Source organism: Carassius carassius, chromosome 12 (genome assembly GCF_963082965.1).
Source record: "Carassius carassius chromosome 12, fCarCar2.1, whole genome shotgun sequence".
In the NCBI taxonomy this organism is placed as follows: Eukaryota; Metazoa; Chordata; class Actinopteri; order Cypriniformes; family Cyprinidae; genus Carassius; species Carassius carassius.
In genome coordinates, this window is record NC_081766.1 from 13673555 (window position 1) to 13692324 (window position 18770).

Consider the following 18770-nt stretch of genomic DNA (forward strand, 5'->3'; position numbering starts at 1 on the left):
GGCGAGCTCCGAGGATCTCGCGCCTTCTGCTCAGAAGCCCAGCAGACGAGCTGACATCGAGAAGGAGCCGGGGCGAATGATCGTGTTGGCCGCGATGAGTCTCGGCCGCGAGTGGTTTGCACCAGCGCCCCCCCCTCTCGTTCCCGGCTGGATGGTATTTCCCTTTCGGATGAGCGTACTTCTCAAAGCCCGCCTCATTTCTTCCTGAGCTTCACGAAGAGGTGGCGAAGGCTTGGAACGCTCCATATTCAGCACGAACTCGTTCGTCTGTCTCACTAGCATTCTCCACACTGATGATGCTAAAAACAGGAACTACCACTCACTTCCGCCGGTGGAACAGGCGATAGCGACGCACCTTTGTCCGCCCTCTGCTGGACGGCGGCAAAAGCGGTGTTGCCATCTAAAGCCTCCTGTGTGACGCTGCGTCGGCGCTACTAACGATGGCTGCTTCATCGAAGCGCAGGTGTACGAGTTCCGCTGTGGCCGAGCTCTCACCCAAGCGCGCCGCTGTTTCAGTTCCAGGAATTGTGACTGTCTCAGCGTTTTCTGCAATGCGCAAGCCTGCACAGTTGCCCGCTTGCCTGCACACAAAAGCCGTTATCACAACAGCTTCAGCAACGCAGCTCGAAACCCCCGTTCTCGCTCTACTGGCCGTCGCCCCGCGCCGCGGGGACCGCGGCAGAGGATTACGGTGAGGCCGGGAGCCCCGAAGCCATCCTGGGAAAGCCATCTACGCATGCTGCATGACGCTGCGTCGGCACTACACACGATGGCTGCTTCATCGAAGCGCCGGTGTACGAGTTCCGCTGCGGCCGGGCTCTCACCTAAGCGCGCCGCTGTTTCAGTTTCCAGAGATTGTGACTATTTCAGCGTTGTTTGCAATGCGCAAGCCTGTACGGTTGCCCGCTTGCCTGCACACGAAAACCGTTATCACGGCTAAACAGATATTTCCCGAAAAGGTGTAATTTCTGGTGTCCCGGCCACGGCCGATGGTGCTATAAATGTAGTGACGATGCCCACTGCTCAGTGCCCATCTCCGCATATAAGCACAGCCCTTCACACAGGGCTCGCGCCTATAAAAGCGACTCAAGTCGATCACGCGCACTACATAGTAGACGTGCCCACTCCTCAGTGCCCACAATCACTATGTCACACGCGTCATGTGGTTTCTGTAAAAACGAAACCCGTGCACGTTCGTCCGGCCACGGCCGATGGTGCTATAAATGTAGTGACGATGCCCACTCCTCAGTGCCCATCTCCACATGTAAGCACAGCCCTGCACACAGGGCCTGCGCCCATAATGTCGACTCAAGTCGGTCGCGCACACTGCATAGTAAACGTGCCCACCCCTCAGTGCCCACAATTACTATGTCACACGCGTCATGTGGTTTCTGTAAAAACTAAACCCGTGCATGCTCGTCCGGCCACGGCCGATGGTGCTATAAATGCAGTGACGATGCCCACTACCCAGTGCCCATCTCCACATATAAGCACAGCCCTGCACACAGGGCTAGCGCACATAAGATCGACACAGATCGGTCGAGCGCGCCGCCGTATAGTAAACGTGCCCACTTCCCAGTGCCCACATACACTATGTCACATACGGCGCGGGGCTTCTGTAAAAACGAGGCCCGTGCACGTACATTCTGCACAGGCAGACAGCGAGTTTAAAGTGGTAAAAGTGCACACATGCAGCCCACGGTTACTCGCAGATATATCGAGTCCCACGGGACCCGCTCAGCCTCCCTCCAGTCGGTTAAGCGCCGGAACGGGGTCGAGGAAGAGCGATCTGCCCGCTGTGATCAGCGCGCTCCCCGCCTCAGATGCGCAGCACACTCGAGCGCCGCCGTTGCCCAGTCAACAGAGCGCGTTTCGCATCCAGCCCTTAGCCATTCATGCAAATGCATGGTCAGTGCTTCCAGGGGTTTCGGATTGGGTGCTAGGCATTATAAAGAGAGGCTACACGCTACAGTTTTCTCGACGCCCACCGTGCTTTTCAGCGCGCGTCGAAACTACGGTCAAAACAGAAGTAGCACACATACTTCGGGCCGAAATATCAAAACTGTTGAGCAAAAGGGCTGTAGAGCCTGTGTCTCAAAGCGAGGGGGGGCTGTACAGCAGATACTTTCTGGTGCCCAAGAGAGACGGGGGTCTCTGGCCCATACTGGATCTAAGACAGCTGAACAGGCATTGATGAAACGCAGTTTCAAAATGCTCACGACCAGGAAGCTCCTCGCGCAGATTCGCAGAGGGGACTGGTTCATGTCAATAGATCTGAAGGACGCGTATTTTCAAATACAGATAGCGTCAAACCACAGGCGATATTTGAGATTCGCCTTCGAGGGCCAGGCATACCAGTTTGCAGTCCTGCCATTCGGCTTGTCCGTAGCTCCTCGTACGTTTATGAGGTGCATGGATGCAGCGCTCGCTCCTCTTAGACTCAGAGGCACACGAGTGCTGAATTATTTGGACGACTGGCTGGTTCTGGCCCGATCATGAGCGGAGCTCATGGACCACAGAGCCGTTTTACTCGATCACCTCGAGAAGCTCGGCCTCAGTGTCAATTGGGTGAAGAGTTCGCTGAACCCCAGTCAGACGATCCTGTTTCTGGGTATAGTTCTGAACTCGTGTTCCATGACGGCGCGGCTGTCACCACAGCGCGCGATGGGCATTCAGCGTGCAGCGAGTTCTTTCCGCTGTGGCGCGACTGTGTCGCTCAAACACTGTCAAAAGATGCTGGGTTTCATGGCCTCAGCATCTCCGGTTCTGCGGCTGGGCCTGCTCCGCATGCGCCCCCTGCAGTTCTGGCTGAAGGCTCGGGTGCCGCGCAGAGCGTGGGCGTCTGGCCGGCTGCATTTCAAGGTCGATCAGAGCTGTGTTGCGGCTCTAGCACCTTGGACAGCGAACGGCTGGTACCGATCAGGTGTAAGCCTGGGGACTTCCCCGAGTGTGAAAATGGTGTCGACGGACGCCTCCACTTCGGGATGGGGAGCGCTGCTCGAAGGCAGACCGTCCTTTGGCCTATGGTCAGAATGGGAAAAGCTCCATCATATCAACTGCCTGGAAATGCTGGCAGTGGAGAACGCGCTGACGCGCTTTTGTCCCCATATCAAGGATCACCACGTCATAGTCCGTTCGGACAACATGTCCGTGGTGTCCTACATAAATCGCCAGGTCGGTCTCGGGTCCAGAAACCTGTGCAGGCTGACGGAACGCCTCCTGATTTGGGCTCAGCGCAACGTGTGCTCGCTGAGAGCAGTGCATGTGCCTGGACTGCAGAATCTGGGTCCAGACAGGCTGTCCAGAGGCAATGTTCCTACGGGCGAATGGTCTCTACACCCGCAAACAGTCCGGCTGTTGTGGCAGAGATTTGGCATGGCGGAGGTGGACCTCTTTGCGTCCCACGAAGACGCTCACTGCCCCGCGTTCTTTTCCAAGAACGAAAGCGCGCTGTCACGGAGATGGCCGTGCTGCCCGCTTTATGCGTTCCCTCCCGTCTCCCTCCTTCCAGAGGTGATAAAACGGGTGAGAGAAACGAGATGTTCAATACTGCTTGTAGCACCTCTTTGGAAGAACCAACCATGGTTCCCAGATTTGATGCAGTTAGCAGATGTCGCCCCGTGGCCGGTACCAGTGAGGAGAGACCTACTCTCGCAGGCCAGGGGCTCGATTTGGCACCCTCAACCGGAGTTGTGGTCCCTCTATGTATGGGCACTCAATGGTTACCCGCTGATCTCGCAGTGAGAGTGCTAAATACCATCACTCAGGCTAGAGCTCCGTCGACACGACGTCTGTATGCCTCGAAGTGGTCGGTGTTCTCCAGCTGGTGCACAGCTCGAGGTTATTCACCCCTTAGTTGTGAGGTGACGGAGGTCCTCTCCTTCCTTCAGGAGCTGTTGGATAAGGGCAGAGCCCCATCCACGCTCAAAGTTTATGTGGCTGCCATCGCGGCGTTTTCTGAAACGGCGTCCGGTCAGTCAATAGGAAGGAATGATTTAGTCATCCGGTTCCTCAGAGGAGCTAGGAGGCTGAATCCTCCCAGACCTCCGTCAGTCCCTATGTGGGACCTCGCGGCGGTTTTGGAGGCCTTGAAAGGTCCCCCTTTCAAGCCTATCCAATCGATTAGCCTTCAGCATCTGTCGTTCAAGACAGTATTCTTGTTGGCTCTCGCTTCTGTGAAGTGTGTGGGTGATTTGCACGCGCTCTCGGTGAGCCAGTCGTGCTTGGAGTTTGGGCCCAATGACTCAAGAGTCATACTCAAACCTAGGCACGGTTATGTGCCGAAATCCCTCAACACACCGTTTCGGGCTCAGGTTATTGCCCTGTCTGCCCTGCCGGTGTCAGGGGAGGATGGAGACTCGAGTCTTCTTTGCCCTGTCAGGGTTTTAAGAGCTTATGTGTCTCGCTCTGCTGCCTTTCGGCAGACGGAGCAGCTATTTGTCTCGTTCGGTGGGCGTTCCAAGGGAATGACTGTTTCGAGACAGACTCTATCCAGATGGATAGTTGACGCCATAGCGTTAGCTTACGCTTCCAGGGGCCTTCAGTGCCCGTTGGGCGTCAGAGCACACTCCACAAGAGGCATCGCCTCGTCGTGGGCGTGGTCTACTGGGATCTCCTTGCAGGATATATGTATGGCGGCAGGTTGGGCCTCGCCGTCTACATTTATCAGGTTCTATAACCTGGAGGTTCCCGCCTTGCAAGCAAGGCTGCTGTCGGTATAGGCGAATCAGGGCCCTGAGGGGAATTCTGAGTTCACGAGCGCTATGCGCTGCCGACTGTTATATGGGCAGTATTGCGTAAGACCCGCATTGCCACATTGGTCAGGCCTTGCCTCGGCTGTGTGACGTCATATTGCCGCATCTACGGATGCTGCTAGATATGGGACGGAGGGCTTTTTCCCTTTTCTGTCCTGGACTCTCTGTGAGTCCCTCAGGTGACTGTGCACTGTAAATCCTGGGCGTTGCTTCAGGTTTATTGGTGTGTGATCCCTGCGCGCACGGCGTTTTACATTGGGTTCCCGTAGCGTCTTAGCTAAGACGCAGTACGAGAGAGCTCTCGTAAGAGAACGTACTCGGTTACTAAACGTAACCTCGGTTCTCTCTAGAAGAGCGAACGAGTACTGCGTTCTCTGCCGTGCGCACGATTCACTCTGGTTCGCTTCGGCGATGAAATAAATCAGGTGAGTCAGCCTTTTCGAGCTCCTTTTATAGGTTGGGCCACACCCGTTTCGGCGGGAAGTGGCAAGAAGGGCGCGAAGCGCCCTTATTGGTCTGATGTTGCATCAGCCCGCGCTCGATAGGCTGTGCAGTTGCCGCAGAACAAGCCAATGAGCAAACGAGCCGTCTCGCCTATGGCTGTGTACTGCTGCAAATGCGCTTTACAAAAATGCAAAATTAAGGATAATTTTTTGCTTCAGTATTTCGTGAAAAGAGACTTTTCCCGTAGCGTCTTAGCTAAGACGCAGTACTCGTTCGCTCTTCTAGAGAGAACCGAGGTTACGTTTAGTAACCGAGTACGTTTTTTATTTTTAGGATTCAATTCATGACTGAAATCTTTAATAGTGCTCTCAATTTTTTTTGGGAGAATATTCAAATGATATTTTCCAGTTAATAAATCATCCCATTTAATCTGATGGATCGCCCTTCTGAAGTCATTTAGTTTGTGTTTTGGAATCCCGTAAGAATCATATTTCCTTCTGAATGAATTGAATCTCTTACTAGATAATTTTCTGGCCACTAAAATCAAATTGTGGTCAGACAAGCCTGTTAACATATTAAAAGTTTTTTAAATTCTCTCTGCTCAATTGCCAAAAATGAAATCAATTTGAGACCTTGTTGAATTAGTTATTCTTGTAGGCCAATTAATCATTTGCTTCAGATCAAAGTGATCAGTTATCTGTTTGAGATTCTTTCTAACGGTTTTATCATCTCAATTAATATAAAAATCTCCCATAATAATAACTTTGTTGTTGAAATCACACTGTTTTAGTAATTAATTGTTTCAAGTTTTCATAGAAACTAATATTTTAAGATGGTGGATGATAAATTACACTTAATACAAAAGACATCTGTTGTGCTAAATAAGAGACAGGCCAATACATTACAAATCTAAGCAATTTGCCCAAGTGATTTCATTACACTGGATGCCAGTTTTCACATGAATCTCCCTTAGAACCAACTCTATCTTTCCTATACAGTTTAAAACCAGGTACTTCTAATGCTGCAGACGGAGAATTATCATGAAGCCATGTCTCAGACAAAGAAAATCTAAATTAGAGTCTAATAAAAGATGATGACTTTGATCACTTTTTGATACTACTTTGTATATTCAAATGACTACCTAAGAGACCCTTTGGCTTGACTTTAGGATGCCAAATTGTTCTTGATTGATTTTATTGTCTGAGAGAATTTTTGAAAATACCTTGATTTAGAGATTTCCTTTTTACATTTTGCATAGACTTTGCAAACTCTTGTGAAGTACCTAAACCAGAGTTCACAGAAATGGAACTGGTCGGTTACTCGATTGATGCAAAATTTCCTTCATTCCCCAAGGGTATCGTAATACACAATACCAAATATCGTATTGAAGAGTGAAGACTCTCCATAGTTCTCATAGTACTTCAGTGTTCCTTCATAGTCATAGGCACATTACCGCTGGGATTGACTTACTAATGCAAACCTATTTAACAAACCACAAAGTGAGTGTCATCAGATTTGACCTACTGTACGGTGGTGTGAAAAATATTTAATTATATTCCTCTTTGGAGAACTAAATGAAGACCTAATGGGTAATTCTAATACTTATTATCATGATTTAGAAACTTTGTTATTTGCATTTTCTCAGGTGCCCAGTGTTTAACATATCATTGTATTACTATAAAGGTAATTCAGATTGATGACATTACGTATTACAACAAAAAAGATTTTATCAGTTGTTATCAATACAATAGAGAACTGTGTGTGTGTGTGTGTGTGTGTGTGTGTGTGTGTGTGTGTGTGTGTCTGCATTAAAAGCTGTAAGGAATTGTGGCAAGAACAGACGTTGCTATGGAAACCTCAAGAAAAAAATGTGCTGGCTATGCAGTAAATTTCACAGTATGACTTAAAATCTAGGTTTCCCATTAAACTAAAATATAGTAGTATGATATGATATAGTATGATTTTCTAATTAAAAATTTATTTTAAAAGAAATTATTTTAAAAGAAACAACAACTCAGTGTATTGTGTACGTTTTTAAATAATTATAGGATTAATAAGTAAGTCACAGTATTACACTAGTGGAATTATTAGTTCAGTGCTATTATGGTTTGAGTCCTGGGCTTTACTCCAGCATCCACCTACTGCAACCTGTGTGACTCCTGCTACCGCACCACAGAACATGTCATGAGATTTGGGTCAGATCCATTTAGTGAGTCAGCACCTTTTACTTCAACACTAAGTACAGCAGGAGCCGGAAATTATGGGATTTTTTTTTTCATTCTGGAAAATGACATATATATAAAGCTTATAAAAGTTTAATACAATATTTGATCATTTAATTTATTAAGCAGACTAAAGACTATGTTCAGTTTGGTCTCAGGTGAATATATGGGTAACAGAGAATACTAATTTTCTGAGAGGTCAGGACATTTTCCTGAGCTCTGAGTAGACAGAACAGAAGACAAATTGTGGATGGTGGAGCAGCACATTTCATCTGCAACTGCCCCCTAATCTAATTAAGACTAAGATTAAGATTTCCTGACTGATGCTAAATGAGCTCTGGCAGGTATTCAACCACTCTGTATTCAAGGCTATGCCAAATGTTACTGTTTGTACAATATAATGTAATGACTGTATAGATCTTTGTAGTTTTTTTTTTACAACTTGTAATTTGTAAGTAAATAAGGTTATCATCTTGAAAAAAGGTAGATAACATGCAATATAGTACACTGAACAGTTTTTTTTATCAGTTATATAACTCTGTAATATTACGTAGAAGTAGTACATCTACCCTTTCAATATATCATAATACAATAAACATTCTGCCAGATAACTATGTGGTTGCTAGGTTAAATGATAAGGAGTGATCAGTTTTTAGAGATGATTTTAGTGTTTCCCCATAAAAATGCACTGCATAGAACCAACACCAATTAGAATTTTTATATCAACCAAACATTGTGCCAGTTAAGGCAATGTATAGGTACAGATCCGGCCCATTCTGTACTAAAACAAAACACACTATGAGACCTATGGGAGAGACACTCATGCACATTACGTCTCTCTTTCTCGCTGCTGCCTCCTGGTCATGATTGCTTAGCTGTAAGGAGATTAAGATGGCATGCGTCAGTCCAGGATTTAGAGAGAAAGAGACAAATGCAAACTCATCCTGTCCAATGGACAACACAGCAGATAAAAACTAAAGTTTCACACGTCCTCAACCAGCTTCAGCTACAAAACAAGGATGTTATACTAAATGTATTGTTTTCCTAGCAGACAAAAGTTACTGCTTTTCAATATCTTTGATCAAGATGTCAAGCATAACTGAATGAAACATTAGTGACTGGGTTCTGAAAAAAATCTTAAATTTTTAAAGTTAATTTTTCTCATGCCAACTTGTTTTTTTTGTTTGCTTGTTTGTTTGTTTTTTGCTAATTGTGGAATTTCTTTTTATTTGTATTTTTTTATTTATTTAATATGAACGTGCCAACTAAGGTATGAAAAAATAAAATTTATTTAACATGAACTCTGAAAAATGCCATTTTGGAGTATGAAAAATTAACTAAATTATTTTTAATTTATAAAATGTTAATTTTAAAACTTTATGTCATTATGTTTAGATATTTGTACTGGAAACACAGTTATAGATAGATAGATAGATAGATAGATAGATAGATAGATAGATAGATAGATAGATAGATAGATAGATAGATAGATAGATAGATAGATAGATAGATAGATAGATGCATAAAAATAACAGTTTAATGCCCCCTTTACAGGTCCTAATTTTTCCTATAAGTATTTAGTAAAGCAAACTACTCATCGGGATACTTTCCCAAAACACGCTCACACAAAATACAAACACAACACCTGTTCTATATTTAGAGATCATTTGAGAAACAGCCGAGTTTTGTAATCCTGACAATTGCAAAAGGATTATGGCCATAACACTGCTCAGCACAATTCCATCACTTTCAACATCGCATTGATTGTGCAACCTGTCACGTGGAGGTTGAATTTCAGGATAATTTTACTTTTGCCATAGAAAACATCCAGCATAGACAGAGCACTCTTTACTGGTGCACACACGATGTATTGTCTATATGGTACATAGAAGCAATGATGCATAGCAGCTCATGCTCACATGGATTACAGCTGAAAGCAACAGATGGCAATCTCCTCGAATGGCACTCTCATGTCTACCTCATCATCACTCCCTCACACTCACACAACACATTTTACCTTTTTCTTGGGTGGCATGCCCACTTGCTCGCTTTTCTTTTCGTTTCTCCACGATTAACAGCTTAAGTAGAGGTCAATGTTATGCTCTCACAGCCGAGATTGACCAGCGACTGAGAAATATCCATGTACTATCCCCTTTAATCTGTTCTGTCCCAGGACAGCCAGCCAACTTTGTCAGATGAGCCCAAAGCAGGTTTTATGGCATGTTTTGTGTGGTGAAAATCGTAAAGTCGTGAGCCTCGGGATTCTCTGATAGGTCTCTCAAACGATGAGGACCGAAAGTCTCTCCATGAGTGGATACACGAGCAGTGTGAACAGCTTTCACTGTGAGTGGAGTTTGCCACACCACATACTCCTCCACCCTCCCCCGCTCTGAAGGGCTTTATTCCACAGTGTGGCATCTGTTGCTACAAGCACGAGCTGCAAACCTATGCGATTAGCAAAACTGGCATTCAGTATATGGTATGTATCAGGACATCTCATAGTGATAATGTTTTATATGGAAATAATAATGTTTGCCAACACCAAATTGTAAATTTACATCTAAACTTAAACTTCACAGGCCTATCAGTAGATTTAAAATGAAGCAAGATTTTAAATATACAAGCCTTTCAGATAGTGGGGAGTGGGGACTTCTTTAAATATCCTCTCAAGTTGGTTTTCAGCATATTTTACTATATAAGTGATGACATTTTCACAAACTAATTAACTTTTTAATTAACTAATTAGTTTTGCATCTCACTATACTGGCATTCTTGAATGAACCATAAATGGGTTGAGTAAATTATTCAGTGACTCAGTCATAAACAGTGTTGGGAGTAACGGCGTTTAAGTATAACGGCGTTACTAACGGAGTTAAATTTTCAGTAACGGAGTAATCTAATTAATTACTTTTCCCGTCATTGCAACGCCATTATCGTTACTGAGAATGTAAAGTGTCGCGTTACTACAGTTTGGTTGAATAAAGCGCGAGGTGTCATGCTTTGGCTAGCGGCTACACATCAGCTGGCTGACACAGTTGCAAATCCGATGATGATTGGCTGGGTGGGCGGTGCCCTGCTCAAGCTGTCTCACTCAGGGGGGCAGGGTTTCATATTTTTTTGAAGCACCCCTGGGCGCTGCCATTGGCTAGCAGACCCCCACCTGCTGTTAGCATTCCATTGACTCCCATTCATTTTGGCGTCACTTTGACAGCGAATAACTTTACATCCGAGGCGTTAAAAGACTCCATTTGTCCATTAATTATTTCTAAAGAAACACGAAAATGTATAAAAGGCTCCATTACCTTGTATCTTACGTCATGGTCCCGTAGAAGCAGTTTTTGTAAAAAATAGGCTAACGATTGCGTCTTAACCAGCGACTATCTGTCGCACAGTAGATGAATTACTGTATGGATCTTGTACTGTCTATGAGGCTATCGGGGGAACGTGGAGGCATGACGTCAAGGGAGATAATTAATCAGAATACTTACCAAAATTTGCTCCGGTTCGAGCTCGCCTTCTCTGCAAGATTCGGTGGGTGATTCAGATTTCTCTTGGCACATTGATTAGAAGACTTACAGGTTGCTCACGTGAAATCTACGTCATCAAGCTCAGTTTGAGTTTGCGCAGTACGCCCGACCCCCCAGGAAGTGTTTGTTTCTAATTGATTTCACTTGTCTCCGTTGAATCCAATGGGGTCGCTGTGTCCATTTCTTTTACTGTCTATGGTCTCACTGCACGCTCTGACAATCACTAAACACCAGACGGCATCAGCGATAATGGCGTTCTCGAACTGGAAGTACCGGGAATTAAAGGCAAGAATGTTTCTGTAACATGCATGGTATGCCCAGGAAAAAAGACTTTATCCACGTCTGCCTCAAGCAACTCAAATCTTATGAACCACCTCACATCAACGTATGCTAACATGTTACTGTACTGAATATTTAATGCTGTGTTCACACCAGACGCGACTTGCGCGAATTAATCTAGTTTTAAAAGTATTTAATGCGAGAATGTAGTTGTTTTAAACTCAAATATGCGGTTTATTTATAAAGACAGCGTCTATTTAAGAATGTGTTTCACTGATTTTCGGAGGTTGTCTATTCTGGTCTTTGCATTGACTTAATAAAATCAATCGTGCCAGACGCGTCTGGTGTGAACGCACCATAAGAGTTGGATAGTGTTCTGTTTATTGTGCAGTAACGTTAGGCCTAATATACAGTTACAGAGATTTGCACTAATGGCCAGGTTTCCCTTTGTTTCTTTTTACCCAAGTTTAAATTTGTTTGTCTTAATTTTGCACTTGAATTTTATTTTCAATATTTATTTTTTATATGTTTTATTTCTATGCATATCATATGGCAGGCAGCAATCTATTGAGTTCAAATAAATACAAAATTTTTAAAATACTCAGTGTTTTTATTCTTCAATCAGTTAATAATAAACATCTTATATATTAAAGACGTTATATGACATAATAGCATTATGGAACATAAAAAATAACGTCACAGTTACTTTGCTGAGTAACTAATTACTTTTATAATGTGGTAACTGAGTTACTAACTCAGTTACATTTTAGGAGAAGTAATTTGTAACTGTAACTAATTACTTTTTTAAAGTACGATGACCAACACTGGTCATAAAGATAGTGGCTGAATTCAAAATAGCATACTAGAATACTACTTTTATAAATTATGACATATAACAATATTAGAGAAATAGTAATTAAACTGTCAAAACTTGACTGATTCATTCAGGAATGGTCAGTCACTTGGTGAAATGCCTGCAGAAACGGCCCATTGCTCTGAACTTTCAGCGCTCTCAGACTCCACTCAACCAATGAGATTTGACTGGAACTAACCTTTTATGGTACAAAAGTCACAAATGGTTATAAACACAACAAAACATGACAGAAAATTTGACATTTTAAATGCATAAACAACAGCAGGAGCATGATTCACCACATGGAGCAAACCCTTGGCCAAATATTATATCAGCATTAGCCATATATCCAAGTGACAGGTGAATTTGCATCAAAATAATATAGTTTCGACTGGACACATAGCTTTTAATATCAACGACAAAAGATATAGGAAGTGATGTCTGCTCCATTATAAAAAGTGTTATATAAATATATATAAAAAATCTATTTATTTTGCTATTCTAACTGCACAGTTATTTTCCATGTTGACTACAACCCTATAACAGACTCAAGAACCTCTACTAAATAAGGAAATACAATAGACTTACATTGTTATTATATACAGTCAACTATAATTACTGAAGACCAACACTGTAAACCACTAAAGACCATTACATCTTTCTAGATGTCCTATATATGGCACTAATCAGATGACAGAGTATTAAAGGTGTATACCTGAGAGTCAGCAATTGTGATCCTATGAGGGGGTGTTATGTATTTAAGTATGTGGATTTCTCTTCGAACTTGCTTTGGAAGTAGAAGACTAATTATGAATACATACAGTATAAGGCCTTGTCATTTTACATTTCACACTCTCAACCAGTGTAATAATTCTTAATTCTCTATCTTATTTCAGCATGTGGCAAATGCTATAAAGTTGCCAAATGCAGAAAGAATGTGAATTCGCTAACACAGACCTTGCTGGAAAAAAGTGAGAAGAAACATTAATACAAGGCACAAAATACTGTGCCTCCAATTACTGTTCTTTTGGCATAGACAAAATATTTGTATCATTCTGAATAGTTCTGGATACTATCTTTAAAATAAATTTAGTTAATTTTGCTTATTTAGTTAGCTTATTTGTCTTCTGTTTAGAAGCATTAAATACTTATAATAATAACTGTCTGTCAAAATAATTGTCTTTTGATTATGATTTAGTTGATAAAAATGTCAAATGCTTCTCAGTGGAATGAGTAAATCATATTTCCTTTCATTTCTTTAGACTTAAAATTACAAAAATCCCAATTATGTAATTTTCTGAGTAGCCAAGGATATGAACATTACAATCTTTTTTATTTTTTTTTATTTCTCACTTTTAAATGTCATCAACCCACATAAACACATGCAGTCATGATCATTCCATGAGTACACAGATGCACTTACTAAATTACTAGGTGACAAATCGGCGTGAGACACTTTACGTCAGCCACATTTCCGTAGAGCATCCATTGACCATAACAATGTCTGCTACATAGTCTAAGTATAGATTGCATTAGCCTAGACATAATGCATTCCACATCACAGCACAGCTCTTCATCTGTTTAAAATTATTATTTTATAGATCTGCACATTTAAATATACAAAAATGCACTAATATGCATGTGAAAGCACATGCAGTTGGATTACACTTTTCACACACACACACAGTGAATCTATAAGCTTCTTATGGAGGGGTGTGTGCAGTGTAAAGCCACGCTCAGTAATACACTACTCAGAAGGACACAACCAGCCAGACACACACTGCTGGAGTTCTGGCCTCAGCACCTCTCCTCTGGTCCATTCAGCCACACGCACACGCACACGCACACACACACACACACACACACACACACACACACACACAGCTGGAAGACAAACATCTGTCTGACCTTACAATCACACCAGAAATGATCAGCCTTTCAGTGGGAGATTGCAAAGTTCTTAAAGTGTTCTTAAAGTGGACTTACAACCAGCCTTCATCTGAGCGCAACAATATTCCCTTGTCCTCAAAGTTCTTAAAGTGACAGTTTATACAAAAATAAAAAATAATTTTGTCTTTTAAAATAATAATTTAAATGTCATTATCTACTCACCCTCATGTCATGAGTTCTTTAAAAAAAAAAAAAAAAAAACACTTTTGACTGTTTCCATGCAATGAAAGTCAATGGGGACTTTCCCAACAGAAATTGAAACATAAAATAAAATAAAAGTATCTCCTTTTGTGTTCCACAAACGAAAGTAAGTCATATATAACAGGGTGAATCATGTGAACTTTCTGAGGGATTACATTTGATTATTGCTAACTTTAATGAAGTGATTTTTTGTGTACATAAAATGTTGTATAGCTGATTGTTTGCTTACATTACTCCAGAAGAGCTTAATTTGTGTTTCTGGGAGGGTTTAATTTTTCTCTCTCTGTAATCCTTGTTCTTAACAGCATTCAGGTCGCTCATTATGCCTGTTTGAAATGTGTCCAGGCATGAAAGCATCTTTCCCTGCACATCTGTTTGAATATGGCATTGTAAATCAAACTTGTAAGGTCTTCAGGGACTATGGAGAAATGTTTAGTCTAGCTGAGCTGCATTTTGTGATGCAAGATCACTGTGCTAATAGTGTCAAACTAAATTCTATCACACATAACGGCTAATGTTGTAGCATATGATATTCTGCAATCTTTATATGCTAATGATGACCTTTTTAAACATGTCATATCATTCTAATCACAATCTGGCCCTCACAAACTACAACTGTTAATAGAAGGCTTTTTGCAACCTAAAGTTCATCTAAAGCCAAACGTTCAAATGAAATCCTTGTGCTTTGAATGACAAATTAGATAGACACACACATATAATGTTCCTCAGGGTTTACAGTTTTAGTTTTAGACAGTACTCACCCAAGAGACGTTTTTACTCTTTAGAGTTCTGGGCATCTCTGCAAAAAGGACAAGAAGAATCAGTGACTGATGCCCTCAAGTTCCAAGTTCATCTCTGAGATCTGTGGCCCATTAGTGCTGATGTCTGGTCCCACTGAAGTTAGGCTTTGATATGATACATAGTGGCCATCAGCCACATCCTACATGATGAGTACCAAACCTGGCATGACCAGAATGTGACAAAAAAACACAAAGTTTGGTCTTCTTGTCTCTATCATTTTCTTCCTTCTCAGCCCCTCTGACTGGCAATGCATTAAAATACTGCATGAATATGCAACGTAACATCTGGATGATGCTCCGCCCCAAAATGCTGGAGGCAGGAACTCAAGAGCGGCCAATTCTGCCCACTTAACAGCTGGGAAAGGAGATTTAAAATGGAAGAAAGAATAACGTTGAGCACAGGGCATGTCCTGCCCAGTGTTGTTAGACAGATTGTATGTCTCTCTAAAACAGGACGAGCAATGCTCATAATCCTCCAGCACTGTTCAAACACACTCTGTCCTGCCTCTGGAATAACTCAAAGCACTGAATACTGCAAAACAGCATGCTTCCCATAACCATCAACACTATCCTTCTCTCTGTTACTATGACAGGTCTATAGTTAGGGTAGCACCACACTGAATTTTTTTGACAGGAATGAAAAGGAGGCTGTGAAGGACAGAACAACAGTGTGTTCAATGGATTGCACTGTTGTTTAAACAACATACCAACTGTTCAGCTAATGAAATTTATTTCCAGAAGAAAAAAATCAGTAGGCAAAAAAAGCATAACACAGATTTGAAAGTTGTGCATTGTGAAAATTACGCGATCTAGGTCCACAATGCGCATTATGTGCCCCTGGATGCCATTTCTATTGAAGGGGCCTCAGGACTTGATTTTGCTTAGGGCCTTCAAAATGGTAAACCTGCCCCTGGTAAAGTCTGTCGCACACAAGCTTGTTTTCATAGACTGTATACTGTATACTTAAATGGACTGTAATACTAGACTGTATTGACCACAAACAAAAGAAACACATCTGAACTAAAGTATTCTCTGTGATGTTATACTTATTCCAAGAAAACTATTGAGCGGCGATCCATACCAAACAATCTTTCCCTTTAAAAACAAGAAACACAGGGAAATTGATCTTATTTCAAACTTATTTAAACTTTAGTGCTGCATTTTTAGAATGCTTTGTCTTATGCGGGACAAGCTCAACGGTCAAAACACGTTTGTCTAGCACAAGTTTACATAGAAAACAAAAAAAGAAATACAGTGCAGTTTAATGTTTAGTCTTGGCATGTTTAATGGAAACACGCAGAATTAAACCAAATTTTTTAAACAGGCCAACATATCCATTTGGAGCTTCAGAATAAGCATTAAATTCTCATGCAAAATGGGCAACTAGGACCAATTATCTGCACAATATGACACGACATCAGTGATAAAATATGTGACCCTGAACCACAAAACCAGTTTTCAATGACTCTTATGATTAAATTTTCATTTTGAAATTGAGACACACATGGAAGTCAATGAGGACCAGCAATAATTTGGTTATCCACATTCTATAGAATAACTTTTTTATCAGTTTTGCCATTCATGTGACACATGATTACTCACATAAAACAATAAAATGCTCACTGCTACAAAGGGTTAGGATATTCATGGGCCTGTTGTTCAGGTGTCTTGTGTGCACATAAATCAAAATTAGTCGGGTGCAAAATCTAAAAGTTGTTAAAAAATACTCTCAGAGTGAGGAAAGCTGGCATATCAAACAAAATAGAATGGGTTTGCTCAACCTTTTCATTTATATAATGTGGTTTACTTGAATGCCAGAAATTGGCATTAACAGAGGCATGTCCTTCATCTGCCATCCTGTCTCCAGTATCCTGGCAGGATCATGACATAGAGGGTGATCTGCCATTAGCCACTGCCAATAGCCAGACAAACACTTAATATAATTCAAGTTCACTCAAGTTCAATATTTGCCAAAGAAAAACAAGAGTTGAACACTGAATTGAAAGAACATTAAAGTTGAAGTTGAACCAGGCCATGTTTCCAACCCTTCCACTAATATTAAATCCTTAAAACTTTATCTTCTCAGGTAAAGCTGCTAAGTGATGCATTTCCATTTAATGATTGCTTCATGAAACGTTTACGGATTAAATATGTTAAATATGTGAACCACATCTAAAAAAAAAGACATATAAAAACAAACAAATGTACACCTCAGTAGGTATAACCTTTGATCAAGTTCACAGGCCCTTAAGTACCACCACTGAATCAGAAAGTATTGTCAAGTGAAGTGATAAATTTGTCTGCAAGAAATGTCATGTAAGCCTGTAGGAAATCTAAATCGTGTCTTTTACACAAATACTCTAGTATAATCCATGTTAGAAGATTAGATACACAACAGAAACCAAGAACACATGGAAGGGAATTGGAACAGGCCGCACCTCCCAAGTGCACTTCAGAGGCTTAATATGAAAGTTCAATCCATCCAACACATCAGTATCACAGAAAACTCCCACACTGCCTTGTTCTATACTGCAGACAAAAAAGATTTTGGAATTTGTGGGAAAAAGCATCTCACATAATCCCCATTTGTCTTCTTTTCTAATAAAAATCTAAAATAATTATTTAAGTAAACAAGAAATTGTGTAACTTGCTTGCAATCGATGTGATGTACGTCTGAGTGGAACAGTACATTCAATGCTAATTTTAACAGCATACTACAATGATACTTTTATTGCTGCAGTATACAGTACACAATATGCAATTTTTTTAATGCAAATACTGCATCCTACAATGCAATGGACCTGACTTCACTTTTCAGTATGATCAGTGTGTCAAGAGTTTTTATACATATAAATATATTGTATATTTAAATAGGCTATATAAAGTATGTATACAGTACGATTACTCAGAGCTGTTACAAAGGCTGTGCCTGCTTGGAGAACATGGCCTCGCACTTCAATATGCCTCGCGGAAAAATAAAGTGACAGCTGACTTGATGCCATTGCCAATATAGTTTTAAATTTATGTCTTTCAAAAAACTATAATAGCTAAAAGTCTACTGAGATTGTGTATCATGATAATGTATAATTCTGCTTGTTAAAAATGAACTTATAATCGCTGTCAGGAGGAAACAGCATTTTCAAAACTGCTGCTTTTCAGGAAATTGAAAAGCAGTGCATTTTTTTTATAATTCAACACTGTGTTGCCAAACCTTTATATATACTATACACTTGCATATATGTCATTATATTAACATTTCACCAAAATCAAGCTAAAATGGAATTACAGATTTTAACAAGCGAATGTTAGACTTGTGTTTTGTCTGTCATTAGAGCTGTCCCATCTAAAGCATCTGATTTGAAAGACTAAATTCGAGTCTATTCACAGTTTATTTAAGACTAATTAGTATTCTTTAGTTGTCATTACTATGGTCGACAACAAAGACAATCTCTTCCGCATATTGCAAATTGCACTGCAAACAAGCAGAGACAGTCAGGTGTTGTGCTGAATTCTGCACACCTGCCAGATTATGCACCCCTAAAACTGGTAGGTTAAAGGTTGATTTTATACTTCTGCATCAAACCTACACCATAGCCCACGCACATAAGCACATCCTAATTAGGATCCTGATAAGGATGTGTGTCTGTGCGTAGGCTATGGCATAAATTTGATGCAGAAGTATAAATCAGCCTTAACCCGTAGCCTACGCCATAGCCTGACATGCACCTCTCCAAAAATCT

The 18770-nt window shown here is 41.6% G+C and overlaps 1 protein-coding gene across 2 annotated transcripts in view; it reads right to left on the reverse strand.

Moving 5' to 3' along the window:
- Positions 1-18770, reverse strand: part of LOC132154859 (voltage-dependent L-type calcium channel subunit beta-4-like) — a 53840-nt gene that overhangs the window by 23806 nt on the left and 11264 nt on the right. Inside the window, exon 1 of one of the 2 annotated variants that reach the window (XM_059563574.1) lies at positions 9438-9773. The exons of the other annotated variant lie outside the window; for it this stretch is intronic. Within the exon in view, the coding sequence (XP_059419557.1) occupies positions 9438-9455 (18 nt within the window). The 5' untranslated portion in view covers positions 9456-9773. Of the gene's footprint in view, positions 1-9437; positions 9774-18770 lie in introns of those variants that run through there. 2 annotated transcript variants of the gene reach the window in all.